Source organism: Netta rufina, assembly GCF_964035555.1.
Source record: "Netta rufina genome assembly, chromosome: 1".
In the NCBI taxonomy this organism is placed as follows: Eukaryota; Metazoa; Chordata; class Aves; order Anseriformes; family Anatidae; genus Netta; species Netta rufina.
This window is the reverse complement of record NC_140123.1, coordinates 135009699-135027819: the sequence shown is the minus strand read 5'-3', so window position 1 is coordinate 135027819 and position 18121 is coordinate 135009699. Positions and strand designations below refer to the sequence as shown.

General features: G+C 37.6%; 1 protein-coding gene across 1 annotated transcript in view; it reads right to left on the bottom strand.

Moving 5' to 3' along the window:
• FBLN1 (fibulin 1) overlaps positions 1 to 18121 on the bottom strand; it is a gene marked incomplete at its 3' end in the record, with an annotated part of 87206 nt that overhangs the window by 17663 nt on the left and 51422 nt on the right. The window contains exons 15-16 of the mRNA XM_084306584.1: positions 5575 to 5717; positions 3449 to 3580 (exon numbers count right to left, since the gene is read on the bottom strand). Of these exons, the coding sequence (XP_084162710.1) occupies positions 3449 to 3580; positions 5575 to 5717 (275 nt within the window). The remainder of the gene's footprint in view (positions 1 to 3448; positions 3581 to 5574; positions 5718 to 18121) is intronic.

Genomic DNA, 18121 nt, shown 5'->3' with positions numbered 1-18121 from the left:
TTCTTTTTCTAACCCTCCCCTGGGGCAGCTCTTCCCTCCATTGCTAGTGTTCTTTTTCCTTCCTCACAACCTGCTCCTAAACATCCTCATCTTTTTGTATGACCTCAGCTCCCATCTCCTCAACACCACCAAAAAGTCACAAACCAGGCTGACAGACATTCTCCATCCAACCCTACATACTTCTCAATTTCTCTAACATCTTCTCCCTGATGTCTCAGTGTCAGCTTAATGGTATAAGAGCTAAAATTGATGAGCTGACTCTCTTCACTCCACGATTCTCTATCAATGCCTAAGTTCTCACTTTCCTTCAGAAACTCCGTCTTTAACAGCTCTTCCTCTTCTCTAAACCATTGCCAAAAGAAATCTGCTGCACCTTTTCACATTTTTTATGTTACACTTTTGAGAGCACCTTGTTCTTTTCCATTCACATAAGCACAGCCTAGGTGCAGTTCCTTCTTAAGCAGTCATCTCTCTCCTTGTTTGTGATAAACTAGCAAAAACATTCTAAAAATGAAAGACTTCTGTAAGAACATCTTCATAGTTGTTTTATCTGTCTTTTCTCCCCCTCTTACCAGTGTTCCCTCCTTTCTTTGAATCCCTTTGTTGGTTTCCTCTGTTCTAAAATCAAGTCAGAGTTTATTATACTCAGCTCTTTCAGTAAGACTAGTACATATTTGCCTGCTTTTTCCATATGCTCTTATGTATTTCATCTCTCTCTGAGCTAGTTGATGTCTTTTCTTCAAAAAAAAAACACACTCCTGTAGAGGCTTTCTGTGTTTACTCTTGTAGAGAAGGGTCACCTAATGGTGATTTAATTTCCATTAGCAGATAAAATAGCTTTGTTACACTGGCCTTTTCTCCTGAAATATTACAACAGAATATTAAACATGCTTATTAGTATTTTTACCCATGCATCTATGTTTTATTATCAGCAGCAAAAAAAAAAAAAAAAAAAAAAAAAAGTCTTAAAAAGAGACTGAACAGATTCAAGAGGAATATATCCATAATGTGTCATTAGGCAGTCCAGATGTGTACTCCCAGAAACATATAAACTGATGATTACAGCAGTTGGACCATTATCTTTGGAGAACGATTCCACTATACCTGTCCATTACTGGCCCATGTTGGACACTGGTTACTGGGCTAGCTGGACATTTTCTCTGCTAGAGTTCTTATGTTACATCCCCACAGTTCTTATGTTCTTAAAATTTAATGGTACAACCAATAAATCTTTCTGATATCACCTACGTCCTTCCTCTCATTCCATCCTTATACAAGCCCTTCCCTTTTCTTTATAAAAGGGACTCACTTTGTGAATTCTGTGGACTAGGATCCCATCTTACTTATTTGTCTTGAAAATTTCCCAGCATTTTTATGGGAACACCTAACATTCTGATTATTAACAAAAAGAAAAACGATATTATGATGGGAGCAGCAGAACTGCTGCTGGAAGAATTATTTGCAATCCTAATTTCACACATACAACATGCTGTCCTGATCCCTTGCCCCTCCAAGTAATATCAGTTGGGTTTTTGTTTTGTTTTTCCTTTTCCATTTCTGCTGCAGGCAGTTTACTTTGCAACTTCCATCCATTAATCTCAAGGTACTTTTACATAAAGGAATTAATTAAAACTCTTACATACAAGAATTAATTAAGACAGTAGTAGGCATGTTTTATCATCTCCATGTTGCACATGGGGGAACTGAGGTGAAGAAACCATTGCCCAATTCCTTTACAGAGATGGGAATGTACTTAGCCATATATCATATCCTTTCAGCCTGGTACAAAAGAATATCCTTTCTCTCCTAACACTGTGAGGTATATATCTAGTTTACAAAGTAAAATACCATTGACAGGCAGTCCTATTATTCAGAATGGAAACGTTTCCCCCAGGCAAATGCCTTGGCCAGTCAAATTTTGAAACACATCCTTCTTTCTTATTTTAGACAGAACGAAGCACACAGCATGAAAAGCAAGCTACTCTAACTACTGTGGGATCTGATAACATTTATACTCTTTTAAAGAATCAACCCAATACCTGAAATTTGTAATCTTATCATCCTGCTTTAACAGACTCTCCCTCTTTCTCAGCATTCACACGTATACTTCTGTTTGATAAAGAAAGAAATATAAACCTAATGACTTACGATTTTTATCTACAGTTCATAAAAGCTTTGCACAGCTGACACTATACAATCACGCTTCTAAAATGCAACAGTGCCACCTTCAGATCGCACTAAATATGGCTTCTTCACAAAACTAAAGCACAGCAACGATTTTTCTTTCCATCCAGACAAATCTTGCTAGGAAGCCCAAAAACACATGTATAAACCTGAGCAGAACGTGCACATTCATGTCACGAAGCACAAGCCTTCACTGGCAACTGCGGTCCTTTATTTTCATAAAGAAACATGAATAAAGAGCAATCAAATAATACTTTACAATAAGCCAGACCCGGCATATTCATTCTCTGAGCATGAGAATCACAGAATATTCCCCTGCCCCTGCACTAGTGATTCACATGGGGCAGAGCAGCTGGGACCTGCTCCTGCTCTGTGATCTTCACATCATTTGCCAGCTACTCATGGGTATGTTGGGTCCCAGAGTGAGAGCCAAGCTACGGTAAACACTGTAAATACATTTCTGTATGCACACGTGTAATATACTAGATACGTGAGATACATGCTACTAGATACATAATATACTAGATACTAGATACATGCTGCTTCACACAGTATGCATTATATCCTGCCAAAGAGCCTTGCTCTGAAAGAAACCTACCAGAAGGTATGACCCCAGGTTGTGTTGCAGACCTTCCCTCCTATGTGATGAGATGCAGGTCTAGCGCATGACCCACATACACAGGTAAAACTCCTTTTTAAGTTTCTTCTAAACCACAGTGTGTGACAGATCCATTTTATCCTCAACAGAAAGATATTTATTTAAAACTGAACAAGGCTGTCATTTAATATCAAAACAGGGAACAGATTCAGTAAATTAGTCCTGCTATAAAGATTTAATTATTATCCAAAAAATTGATGCCGTGCTGTTTAAACATGAAAGAACCGTTAATTAAATTTACAGTGTCTTTGTTGACACACTACATATTTTATATTTGGTTTGATTGTAATGGACAAACACCATAATTTTAAAGCTAAGCCATTTGCATTGGTAATAAAAATTAATTCTGAAAAAAAAAGTCAAAGTACTTCTCAAATTAAAGTTTGGCCTCTGGTGTTTTGAATTAAAAAAAATAAAAAAAAAAAAAAAAGGTGATGTAAATTCAAATTAGGCATATTGGACTGGAGAGGGAGAATTTTAAATCAATACAGGCTTGAAAATCAAGGTGTCAATCAATACAGGCTTTGAAAATCAAAATCTTTGACCTTGTTCTATAATACTATTGAGACAAGAAAGTGTACTGTAAGCAGAAAACAGTCTACTCACCCACTGTCATACCATCCATGTAACGCTTGATGATATCAAAGGAATCTCTTAAATTTCCTTCTGTTATGTCAAATATGATATCTGCCTGGTTAGCTGGATATGTAGGTGTGATAGCACGAAGAAAAATAATCTCTGCAAATAAAAGGTATCACAGAATGTACTGAGAAGTAGTGAAAATATCACTGGAAAAAAAAAAATCATTTGACCCAGAATGACTTGTCCACAAAGGCAGTGGAGGACAAATATTCCCTTGCCTTTCCCTTGGAGAGTTTATCTTTTAGAACAGAAAAGAAAGAACTTTTGCAGGAAGAGAACATTCAGATAGATTTATTTTCTCCTCCTGCAGCATCTAAGAAGCCCTGAAGCCAAAACACTGCTACTTTGCAGTCCAGAAACAACACTCAGAAATCAGTCAGACTTCTAGCATGTACATAGAAATGACAACACTAAGTATCCACAGGGTAGGGAGTGGAGGGGGACGAAACAGATAGACCCCTGAACTCTGATTCCCTTAGGCAGTTGCACAAAGTATTGACGTTACAAATTGTAGAGTCCTTTTCAGTGTTGGAGGAGGGATTTAGGTTAGTTTTCAAGCTTCTTGTGAAGGAGGTAAGTATTATTATTAATATTATTATCCTTGCTCTACAGATGATGAAACTAAACCATGGAGCTGTAAGAATTCACCCAAGGCCATGCACTGAATTAAAGAACAACTTTGGGCTCTGGTATTACTCTCAGATTACTAAGCCTCGTCTTGTTTTATTAAACCACAATGGACTAATGAGGGAACTGTTTGGTAAGCATCCTGGGCCAAATCCTTAGCTCTGCTGCCAGTACACCTGGTAAAGCTGACAGGGTGTGTATGGGAGTAAAAGTGGCTATGGGGCATTCCTCCATTCTCTGTGATGTAGGGCCAGCTAAGGCCTGAAACAAGCCTGCTGCAATATACAGCAGCTCTATTCATCCATGCTATTGGTGGTTAAATTGTTCCTATATGAACAACAACTGTGATGTCTCTTGCCCTACTTCTTCAGCCTGGAAGGGGTTGAGAGTGACTGATAGAAAAATGAAGAGTCAGCTTTGGCTCTCATTTAGAACAGCTTCCTCAGGAAGCAAAGCTGAGACTCTGGGTGGATCAGAAACAGGGATTTAAGATCTTTAAAAACTTTTCCAAACTAATCTTCCCACCCTCCCTCCCCTTCTTCTCTCCCTGTACCTTCATCATGAAATACGTTGCATTAGAGAAGCTGAGGTGAAGGCAGTCATCCCACCTCTGGATATGTAGGCAATCCCCAAAGAAGGCACCAGAAAGTGAATACAAATGCCAAGTAGCAAAAATTGTCTCTCAATCTGTAAATTTATATGTGAACTAAGCAAAGTGAGTGTGGTCCTTCTGAAATTGCAGGACTTGAAGGCTCACAGAGACCGCAGAGGCTGAAGAAGCTGAAGAAATATGCAAATATGTCCATCAAAGTGCACCATGTTGGGTTGGTAAACTCCCTTTGTACAACTGAGCAGCTGCTCACTAGGATGCCTAAAAGCTTTCTGGCCAGTCCTTCCCTTCCTTTATTTTATAGGAATTTCCCTTCTTTTATTTTATATTTTTAAAAGTAACACTATTTTTTCATAGGTCAAAAGTCAGCAAATCAGAGTACTAGATGTATAAATACATATTCTATTTTGTGATCTATGGCCTACATGGAGATAAAGGAGATACAATTGGAACAAGTCACTTGCCAATAGCATGCAACAGACCATAAACAGATGAGAGAAATATAAAGAATACCTACTTCCTACAGCAAAATGTGCAAAAGAGGGAAGAGAGAAATCACGGGGCACACTGATATTATGTGAGTAAATGTAAAGGGGAATTTAGACCAAGTCTTTCCTACATGTATGTCCTTATACTGGGAAGCTGTATGAGTTAGAGCTCAGACTTTTTTTTTTTCCCCATAAAATTAAAACTCTAGATATTGAAGGTTTTAATTAAAGGAATAGCACACTGTAATTTTGAACTGTGCAAACACTTTACTGCACCGGTAGCTAGTCTGGCTTTAGGCAAGGATTTCCGGTGGAGGTTTTATATGTTGTAGTCTATTACATGGAACAAGAAAGAAACCACTTACCTTCAGGTCTTGTAAATTCTCTGAACGTGGGTAGTGAAATGACGGTGTGGGAAATTGTGTGGACTGGATCCAACACACAGTTGACATCATTTGGTCGACAAGACTTAATGCAACGGATAGTATCTGTCTTTTCAAGTCTGACACTAAGAGAAACAAGAGAGAGATGCATATGTATCCTGAAAATAAATCACTTTGTGTTTTGCAATCTGGGGAGCCAGAAACTGATATAAAACGGATATATAAACTGATATTTTACCTCAAAAACTTAAGACAGACTGTTGGATCAAAGAAAAATCTGACTTGGCTAAGAGTTGCTGTCAAAATCCCCTCAAACCCAATTTGTCAAGCCAGGCATGCAAAAATAGGGAGAACTGTAGTGCATAGGATACCAAGTAAAGTCTCCTTACAAGTACAAACAGGACAAAAGGACTAGGCCCAGGTCCTCAGCTGCGGTGCCTTGTCATGTTCTTACCGATTTCAGACGAGCTACACTTATTTACACAAGCCTCTTTGTATTCCATTTGATATCAGTCATATAAAGCAGAAACAATTGTTTCCATTCTGGAAATCTGTCAGAAAATATCAGAAGGGACCACTTCCTTTCACAATTTTCAGTACAGCAAGAGTCAGAAAAGCCTCTTTTCAGTCTTTTTCACACACACACCCCTTTCTATCTAAACTGAGAAAACACAGAGGAATGGAAACTGGGGGCGGAAAAAGTTAACCACCTTATTTAAAACCTCAAAAGATTGAATTCTGAGTTTGGGGAAGTGGTAAGGGTCATTTCATATTCCATCTCAACCAGCTGCTCATTCGTCCTTGAAAGTCTATTAAAAGTTAAATGACTTCTTCTCACCCTTGTCCACCAGAGTGAATTTAAAGTCACTTACAGTTCAAGAACTTCACACAATACCCGATCTGTGTTCATAAGAGATGAAAGGGCTGTGCTGGGACTTACAATGTGACTAAGCCCCACAAATGATCTCAACTTTGACCTGCCCATTTCTTCATATTTCTAAGTGGAAGAAAGAAAAGACTGCAGTGTCAGAGGGAGGGAATTGAAAGATTAAAAGGAAGAAAAATTCACTGAGTAAAAGGGAAACAAAAATGGAAGCTTTAGTTTGTAAGATACCTCTAGAAACAAATGGTTCTTACTCTTCTCAAAATGTGTTACCCAACTCCACACCTACAAGCCATCTTTTTTCAAATGTTCAAAGGGACTTTATGGCCCTATTAATAATAAATACATCAGTAACTTCTTATTATATGCTACCCACATTTGCTCATCAAAGAAAGCAAAGACAAACGTGCTGATATTGTATGAAGCTAAAATAAAGATAAAAGAGAAAACATGAATCAACATTAAGGAATCATGCTTCAACAGATGTGAATTGGCATAGTCTAAGGGAAGGCAATGTAGCTGGGTTAGTTTACACCAGCTGAGTCTGGTTTGTTATTCTCATTCCATAGTTAATGTGTTCAGAGTGAAGCTAAAGAATGGAGGTACAGGTCAGGAAAGATCTTTTACTTCCCACCTTCATCTAGATAAAAAATTTCATGATTTCCTAGATATCTCATAGGGGACAGAACAGGACTTTCTGCTGAAATGCCTCATGCTTGTCATTTTAGAACAAATTAATTCTGTATATATGTGGACATAATAGTCTAGCCTACGATAACAGATTCCACCCACTTATTTTAAACTCCAGCTGCCAAATTCAGAAAGGACTTCCAGCAAGCTGGCCCTTGCATCTTTACAATAGGATGAGCTAAATTACATAGACTACATCCAGTGTAAAATAGTCAATTTCAAAACGCATAACAAAGAATTGAGGCAAAATGTGTATCAATCATGTTTGTTTATCTCTCTCCCTCTTTTTTTTTTTCTCTACTGTTCATATGGGAGTTTAGTAGATGTTTACATATATACAGACATACAAACAAAAGCTGAATCTTCCATCTGTGAGCTGGGGTCACAACAGCCAAGTCAGGTTGGTTACCTTCAATAACGTGTTTATGAATCCTGAAACACTTCTTTAAAAGTTCTTCTCTTTGCCTTATAGAATAACAATGTCATCTACTAAAGGTCTGAGGGACGTCAATAATCAGTGGCTTGTGTAATTCATTTTGGGCCTTCATGACTAATGAAATAATGGTACAATATGTACAGCACTCTAATTTTTCAAAGCTGTAGTTAGATAGAAAGATTTGTAGGCAAAAACATTCTGGTGGGAGTGTCTGAAGTGTTCAATATGGCTCTGCTTTTGTTCCTTCCTGGGAAGGAAAGGGAGCCTTACTTTCAACTTCAGCTGGAACTTTTGACAAATACAAACATTTCTGAAATCCTTATCCAACAAAGTAATTAATTTGTTTACGATGAAGTCCTAAGTAAGATTTATGTTCAAAATTCTCCCTTCTGATTCATTGGAGTAAAGCATTCTGACATGAATTAGGTACCTTGTGTATAGAAACAGAGGATCACCATGATCACAAGTGATCTGTGCTAGTTACTAACTAAAGCTCATTTCTAGATTCAGTCAGCTTGTAACTAGACACATGACAAAATTTTGCATCAGCTCTATTTCTTTACACTGCTTCTCTCCCCTCTTAAAAATCCCTCAATTTTTGTGTCTGTTCAAACACAAAATACACATTTTTGTGTGTGTATTTGTGTACACAAAACGTACATTTTGTGTGTACTCTGTCCTCACCATTAAACTTGAGTTTGTGCTTTCATTTTCCACCGCCTGATTCTCTGATCTTTCTTTTGGTATCTCTACAAAATGTTTCAGGTTATCCAGTATGCAGTTAGTAACACTTCTCTACCATTGCTTTGACTGCACACCTTTAGGCATCTTCTGGAACAATTTGTCAACCAGTATCCATTCCAAATTCTGCATATTTACTATTAATGATGTGCTCTGCTTTCAACATATATCTTCCTTTATCCTTACACATCACCTTTGCATTTGATCTATCTAGCTGAGAACTTCCTTTTTGCCCACGTCCTCCAATTGTGGATACTATGATTGATGAAACGTTCTTCCTGAGAACTTTATTTACTCAATTTTTTCTTTGGAGTTGCCTCCTCTATCAGAAATTGCAGTTTTGGAGCTGTTACCTCCTGTAGACTTTTTTTATTTTATAAAAGAAGTAAATTAAGAAACAGCTCAGTTGCACTGGTTGTTTTGTATATAATGCTTTCTGGGATACATTTTTTTTTCTTTCTTTTTGGGTTCTGATGACATTCATTGTCATGTTCTCTGTTGGATTCAATAGGTAAGTTCTTTGGACCAGGACCCATAATTTCATTTCCATTGGAAAGAACCATGCATGTAAGTGGTGCTACATAATGACACATTCCCGAAAGTTCCAGCTACACTGCAGCATTGAAGCATCTAATACTGAGCTCCATGCTGCTGAATTACTTGCTGAATGCAATAAAATGATAGAATATGGTATATTTTTTCAATATTGAGGGCCAAATTCTCACACTCCCTTCTTTTCCTGCCAAACAAATATATATTAATGCTTGCAAAAATGAAGTTTATTTTTGAATCGTTATCCTACTTAATTATGGCCTCATAATGAACTGGTAGCCAGAGGGCATTTATATACAAGTATCTTCTGTGCCAGTAAGAAACCTCATTAGCTCAAGTAGAACGGGCTTGTGCTTTCAATATTTAAAGTGGGGACTCTATCCCCACTGGCAACTTCTGGCAGCTTTGTAAGTATGCATCAACAGACTCATTAAACAGTGGCATTCCTCATGGGACTTTAACTCCTGTCAGCCAGCTGGGATAAACTTTGCCTTAGGGAACATGTAATACTCTGGCAGAGTGCTGCAATCATGTCCTAGTGTAGTCCTTGGCTCACAATGAGCCCAAGAGCCCACAGCTTACAGCTAATAAAATAATTGTGTTCAGGTGACTAAGATTTGTGATCTGGATTTAGAAGGCTCCCAGTTTCTAACCTTGTACCTTGCCAGTGCTGTCTGTATTCACATAGGCAGGTGTTTTTAATATTAATTTTCACACAGATTATTCCTCATTCATCTGTGGACTGACTGTTCTGCCTGTGTAGAACAGAGATGTCTGAGCCCAGGATGGTGTCAAAGAGCACTAATTTGTAGATCATACCTCTGCAACTGAGCTTTAAATACTTATCAATACAAGGACTAAAGAGTACAGTAAGTCCTCTTCCAGCTTGTGAAACAGAATAATTCCAAAGAAATTCCAGTTGTACAGTCTACATTGTTCTTGACGTCATAGAAGTAAGGGAAGAAAGATTTGGATATTGGAATTCTAGCTGACTTTTAAGGCCTGCTTCTTTGACAGGAGAAGTCTTTATAGTTGCATATTTATGTTTGATATGGAAGTTGGAGATACAAAAGTGTTATGAGACCAACATCTTATTCAAATATTCCTGTAGACAATTTTCAGCCTGTGAAATAGACAGGAGCTCTCTGCTACTAACTGGGTGTTGTTAGGAGTCCTTTGTTATTTTGCCATCGTTAGCTGTACAATTCCATGGAAATGTCACAGAAAAGAAGATGAAAAAATCTCTAAAACAAATTTTACAAAAAAGATTCTCTTTGATATCATCCTCAGAAGGTAGAAGTGCAATTTGCACCTGGTGTAAATCAGCACAGGCTCACTGGCTGTAACGCAGCAGCAATGTAACTGGTGCAACTTGAGAATCTGGTTCCACATTTTCAGAGCAACTTGTGCACTGGTTCATCTCTGAGATGCCAAAGACCTAAGTTATGACATTTTGATAGACTTTGATTTTCAAAAAATGCGTTTGCCACCCATGTGATGAAACTCTCTAATGATGTCTCAGCAAATTATGTATCTACCATGTTTTGAAAATTTAGTCCTAAACATATGCAGCTGTGTATTATCAGATGAGACCAACTCCACTATTGTGTAAATCAAATTAGTAATTTCAGTCCTCAATATATTCAGATAATAACCTCTTGGACACCTACTTCTGCTTTTTATAATGATGCTCAGTACACACAAGAATCTCCCAAAATTGAGATGTTCAGTGATGGGGGAAAGTGGAAAACTGCAATGATGATGGCAAATAAAATGCAAGTGCAGCATGCAATAGATGAACTAAAACTTTATTAAAATTGGAGGGAAAAAAAAGCTGCTCTCAAAAGAGAAAATGTAGCAACTTATGCCTCAAAGTTAGGGATCAAAGCTGTGCAGAGACAAAGACAAAAAGTTTGGCAATAAATGTGTTGATAGTTCCATGGCGGGTAAGTTGCATTTGAATTGTCAGAAGAAGGTCTCTGGGCTCTGTGATTTGCCGCTGCATGACCACAATACCACTGTGGTTGTTCACTTTTTTTGTGGTGAAAAAACCCTCCTGGTTCCCGCTGATGATGGACAGCAGTATTTTATCCCCAGGGACAGCTTTGGAAGGGCCCATGCGGAAAATGTCGGTAGGTACTTGAATGTTGGTAGGAAAAGAGAGGTGATAGTAGGTTATTCTCAGAGGCAGGCTCTGGCACTCCTTATTTTCATTACAAGGCAAGCGCTCACAGCGACTGCAAGAAAAGTGAGAACACAAGACAAGAGGAAGGTTAGCGTACATTTAGCAAGCGTGACAGGATAGCAAGGGCAGTGGGGATGGGAAAAGATATGTTGACTTGCATACTGTATCCATTCTTCAGCCTGGCATCTCAGTAACATAGCAAATGGACATTTATTAAATAGCGGTGAACTTGTCTGCAGTCGGTGCTTTTGGAGGAGGGTTGCCACTTTCAGAAGTGTGTCAGGTGTTCCCTTTCTTTGCACGCACAGATGGATTGAGTCTGGCACCGCACTGGTGAGTTTAACTGCATTTGAACAGCTAAGCTCTTCCCCAGGAGAACATCAGCTTTTTTGTTGTTAAGTTTTATTCTCTTGTTGACTGGACATGTGTCCAAAAGATCCTAAGATCTTAAGTGATTATTGAGTTCACTGTGTCCTAGTTGGGATGTCCTTTTAGAGTTGATTTTAAAACTGAGCAAAGTATTCTGAAATGCATAGTGTAGGGTTAGAAAGAATTGGTATTTCTGAGAGAAGAGACAATATGGATACTGCACTATGTACATACATCATCTGACAGCATCCAGAGGAACATAAACCTTGTTTCCAACACTGCCTGTATATTCAGGTTTATTTGCTTTAAAAACAAATCTTCCTTCTTCTCATGTAGCAGAGTATTTTTCTGCTACATGAAGAGAACTGACATAACACTCATCTAAACAAGAACTGAAAAAAGATGCTACAGCCTGATGTCTCTAGCATGTCCTACACACTCAGTCCACTCTTACACAGGCTCAAATCACAGGAATGATGCTGGTGAGTGAGAAAACTGTGGTCTGCTAATGGCTGTTTCCTTTCCTTATCACTAAGCACCGTATTCCAGCAACAAGTCCAGAGAACTGAAAAGATTAACTATGAAGGCCAAAACTGAACAATGAACTTAGTCCCAATGTCAGCACTGGAAATCCTGATCTATATAAAGAGAGCAATCTCATCCCTTTCTGTTTCTGAGAGAAGTTTGTCTTGTATCATGCACATACCTGTATATGCCATATTTATGTCACAGCTAATAAAGAACATTGTAGTTTACCAACATAGTAAGGTGTTACCATGTTTACATGTGACACATGTTTACCACATGTGTCAGGATCTGACACAACATGCTACCTGGTGGGTTTGAGAAGTGGTTACAAATTTGCATAAAAGGAAAGATTACATGAAGTTAGGATTAAAGATATGCTCAATTCACCACATTCAAATTGGTATCTGAACAGCCTCAGACAGATGCATGGAAGTGGAGGTAGACATGACAATTTGAGCTGAATGTTGACTCTGCAAAATTTGGGGATGATCAGGTAAGGCATTTAGCTCCAAATTTGCCTCATGAGCAGCTGTGAATCCATTAAAAGTGTCTACAAGAGTCTCTGAACCCAGTCTCTGGGAGACACTCTAAAAAGAGTCTCTGAACCCATATTCAATCCACAGGCTGAGATTTTGGAACCTAACGTATTTATTCATTTCTTCACAATGAAATGCTCCAGCATGAAGGTATGGTTTGCTTCTTATTACCTCACAGTGTGGTAAGAAATCTGACTGCCCATTTCATTTATTTTATTTTATCACATTAAGTTGAGCTCCTAACAGGAGTAGCTGGTATCAAAATTATATGCGAAATAATCATTTTCAAAAAGAGTAGTTAAAAGCAACCTCAGTTCTACAATTAATGCATTCTGTGTTTTATGCTCTCTTCTAACACCACTTGCAAACCCAAAGTACAAAGCAATGCTTTGAAGACTTTAATGCATTCTTAATTTTATTCATGTGTGTAAAGATCACACACAAGTCTTCACAGGATGGTCATCTAATTAAGTCTATTTTAGTTTAATTAAGTGGATACTCCTGGAATATTTTCAGGCATAGTGAGTTCTGCATTCTTTTCTGAAATGTAATCACTAACTCCCCTAGAGAGAACTCCTTATTTTTGTCAAAATAATGAAGCTACTTGGTTTTGTTGAAATCATGAAGCAAGCCAACACAGTTAATATCTTAGCTGAAAATGTTTTCTCCATGTAATCTTTTTGGAAGCACAAATATGTTCATAAAAATGCCATGACTTAATTCTTTTATAAAAGTAAAACATGTTTAATAACCAGATTTTTTTTTTTTAAACCAAAAAACCCTCAAATCTCTTAGCTTCCTAAGAAAAGGACATTCTGCTGATTCAGAAAGTTATTTGTGGAGAAAGATGTGCCTGTGGTTAGGAGTAAGAATTATTCAAAATTCATCATCTTTTATCTTATTCTTTGGTGGTGCACACTACACATTGCTCACTTCACTATGGGTTTAGTTAATGTGTGCTAAGTGTTCCATCAAATAACCACAAAGAAGAGATAACAAATATTATTGCCAGAGTTCATTCTGGGGTCATGCACCATAAAGGCGGTAAAGAACATTTAAATCACGGTGTACTCTCTAGACCTTATTTAAATGCTGCCAGTGGAAAGAAGAAAATCATACGGTAGGGGAATTCAACAGGTGACTGGTAACAAATGAGTAGCCCAAGACCCTGGGTGCCACTGCAGCTCTGTGGCGTCTCATGATGGATGAAGTGGCCATGCAGCCACTGTGCCTGGCCACCACAATGCGTCGCTGTGGCCACAAGCACAGGGGAACCTGTGGGAGAAGGGGAGGGCTGGAGTGATGCTGCCAGAGAAACGCACACCGCTTGGCAGTGAGGGGGTTTTAGATGCATCTCAGCAGATCTCTGCAATGAAAAGCATGGGTTAGAAAAATAAGTGTATAATGCTTTTGAATGCTTATTCCTGAATTAATTCCTGATTATTTTATCTTACTGCTATTTAGCTCAATTATTCAGTTTTAAGTTTTGTTTTGTTTTTTACTTGGCTGAAATACTGGCTTCAAGAAATTACTAATAGTTTGAATTTTACATACCAAATACTGATTACTCATAAAGGAAAATTAAACTATTAAACAAAAAATTATATTATCTTAGAGAATGAATACTTCTAACAGAATATATTCTTCCCTCCTGTTAATTTCTGTGCCTGGTTTTCACATGGTACAGAGGCAATTCATTCAATTTTGCCAAAAGAAGTTGAATGGTTTACAACTCTTTCTTATACATTGAAGGGAAAAGAACTTTTTTTTTTTTTTTTTTTTTTTTTTCAGGATCTATGGTTTTGTAATTTACTTTATACAGGGAAACCATCTCAACTTGCTGAATGACAAACCAAGTATGATTACCAAACTGTACACTACACATTTCTGAAATTCAATCCTGCAGATTTCCAGAGCTGGAACAATTTTCTGCACTACCTACAATATACTCCACTACAAAGGCATTCCCTTGATAGTGTGGATATATACTCTGCATGTTCCTCCTATCTGGAGCCAAAAACTTTCAAAGAGCTTTAAGCTATAGAAGACACAGACCCATCTCCATTTTGCCCTCAGCATTGAGCATTTATGTGCTATCCTATGCCCTGGCACGGATGTATGGACCACATGACCTCCAGAGGTCCCTTCCAACCATAACCGTTATATGATTCTGTGATCCTTGATTCATTCATATTTCCCAGCTGGGCTCCTTGCTTACTGCCCTTCCTGCTCACTCAAACTTTTGGCATCAGGATCTTCAATAATGTGCCAATCCTCTTCCTGCTCCATGTTCTCCTGGCTGACACTTGTTCCTCTCAATTTCAGTCTCACAGTCCCGGTCCCAAAATATATACTAGTTTCCTCAGTATCTGTGCAGCTACCCCAAACTATTCCTTGCTCTGATGGTCTTCATCCAAACCTGGCATTAATCACCCTTTACCAGAAAGGTCCTGACCCTTTCCCCCATCGTATCCTGCACTGATTTCCACAGTGTATTTCATCTTTCTCTCTGAATTTTTTATACAATTTTACTTTCCACCCCGTCAAGCATCTCCCAGATCATTTTCCTCACTTGCTCGCACCTTCAGATCTCTTTCCCTACATTCAGCCTCCGCCCTAAGGATGCCTTTCCTTCTTACAAAGTTGGTTCTTCTCTCTGCACTAGAAAGACCTTTCATGAAGTCTGGGTTATCTTTAAAAGCAAAAAAGTAAGAGGCTCTGGGACTGTCAGGGTCTGCAATGCCAGGTCCAGGACTGGTAGTAGCTAACATTACAGAGATCAGGCTTCTTTCCTGGCCATTTGTGGGAATGTGCTCAGACAGTCTGTGAAGTTGGTGCATGCACAATTTAGACTCCTTTAAGAGGCTCATGTCTGCTAAATCAGAAGAGGATTTTTTGCTGGTAAAATAGGAAGACATCTCTACTGACAAGAGGAATTAGATTGCATTGAGAAGGATAATCAAACACAGATTGACACAGAGGCTATGAAATCCTTATCACTGAAGGACTTTAAGCAGAAGTTAAATACCTTTCAGAAATACTCCAGGAAGTCCTGACACTCCCTTGACACACATGGGTAATTACCCATCCAGGTCCTCATTTATAAGGTTTATGAAAAAGAGCTAGCTGCAATTTTGCAAGAATTTTTAACTTTAAAAGTTTCACACATTTTTGGTAAGGATGACAAAAAGTGCAAAAGTAATCCCCTAACAAATTTCAGATTTCTGCTCCAAAATCTGACAGCAAACTCTTCAATGAAAAAATAAATTAATTAATCAATTACATTTCTTAAACGCACAAACCAATGTATTGCTGCCTACCCTTGTTCTTGAAAATGAGTGAACACAGCAGTGGCAGAAATTTACCGAAACTTGAGCCTGAATTAGATACCTGGCATGTACAATTTCAGACACTGGTTATGTTTTGGCAAAATTCTAAGCAGTTAAAAACAGGTTCTAATAATGAGAAGCAACAGGCAACATTAATAGCATGCAGGCATGTCTAAAATACAAAAGTAATTTCAAATCTAGCTCAATGCAGCATACATTTCTGACACACCGCCATAACTGCTCTTTATCTTCTCTACTACTTTTCTTGGCTTAAATATTAAAAATGTTTGACTTCAGTTTCACAAAAAGAGATTTTATTTGTTATCCAATTTGATAACAAAAAGTGTTTGGCAAGGGCAGTGCAGCAAGTTAAGTCCTATTGTGAGTAGCTGTAAATCATAATTATCCTTGGAAAAATACCAAGCCCGTAGGCTTATGAGAAAAAAAAATAATATATATATATATATACACAGAATTTAAGCAAAATAGTTTAGACCATCAATAAAATTATTACATTAAGGACCAGACCATGCCAGGCACTTTGCTGGTCGTTGGGAATGCTTACACAGAACTCATGAAGCTGAGAATAACTGTAAGCTGTTCTGAGCTTTCAGCCTATAGCATCTGACAATCCTGAAATTACTTCATCTAATGACAATAACCTCTGCTACAACCACCATGCAAAAATCTCTGCTTTAAAGTTATTAGGTAAAGAAGTTTCTGGATCACTGAGAGTGGTTGCCCATACATAAGAATTCTAAGGAAAAATAATGAACAAACTTGTATTGGTAATACTAAGTCTTATTATATTATAGCTATCCCAAAGAAAATTTGGAGTATTGGGTAAAAAGTTCTATGGCATGTTAACTTGATGGGCATAGAAAACGTGTTGTTTTTCTTATGATAGGCCAAGTTGGTGAAACTGGAATGTGTTTTGAATAAAAAAGAGAAGTAACCAGTATTTCTAATAGATAGGATGATATAAGAAGCCAGATATTATAATTTTAGAAACCTGGCACAAGTTTAGTTGAAAAAGTGATTTAATGTCATTATCATGCAAGGGCTAACAAAGACATGCTACCTATCAGTTATGATGGCTTATATATACCAAAAATTATACAAGAATGTTTAAATTAATTTGGATTAGAAAGGGCACTAAAGAACAATCTTAAGGAACTGTTCCCTACTGGGAACAAGGTAACCCAAGACACACACCCTGATACTGGCATGCTGGTATAATAATAACAACTGGCTAAGTAGGAGAGTACCTATCTGCCCATTGAACTAATTTGGACATTTTGCAATACAGATAATTAACTTGTATTCTCTTTGGTTTATGCAGGCTCATTCTTGACAATATATTTAGTAACTTTGTCTGAAGCTGTCAAGAGGTGAAAGCCTAATAAATCCAAGATAATCACTCAAAGACTTAAAATAATTAGAACTTTACTGGGCAGCTACAGGATTTGTTTCTGATTCACAGCCTAATTATAGCACTAGCACATCAGAAGAATCTCTCCCTATGAATCTGAGTTAGGCAGAGTAAGCCATTACAGAGCTGCAACAACCCAGACAGAAAAACAATTCAGACATTCTATTACTTCCCAAAAAAATCCCTAACATCTCAAATAGCCATTACTTTCAATACTTCCATAAAAATATACAAAAGAAAGAAGATGAAATGGAATATGTGTTTACAGCTATTTTATAAAATGAATTTTTTCAACTCTAGGATGTCCATAAGAATAAAAATCTGCTAATTCTGCTTTGTAGTCCATTGCAAATGAGGTGTGCTTTTTTTGTTGTTGTTGTTTGTTTTGTTGTTGTTGTTTTTGAATTAAGATAGATACAAATAACACATGATATTACAAATAAACATCTGCATCATGAGGCACTTCTTGTTTACTGATGTGACCAACATAACTTAAAATTTACTTACTATTGATGCATCTCAAAAGCGTATTTTATAAATATTTGTTTTTATACTATGAAATCCCACCGCAGCATTCTGATCAAATACATTTGCTATACCACTTACATGTCATTTTACAGCTTAAGGTTTAAATTGAAACTAATCAATCCTCACAAAGTCCTTCTGAGGAAGCTGGAAGCACCAGCTTCATTCTACAGAGAAGGTACAGAGATAGTGGGTATATGAACACTGATTGTGAAGAGCAAAATAGTAAGCTGGTAAACAGTGTCATTTATCAGCTTTCCTCTCGACCTGATGCATACACTTACCTGGGTATGAGATACACAGAGAGTACAGGAGTACAGGGT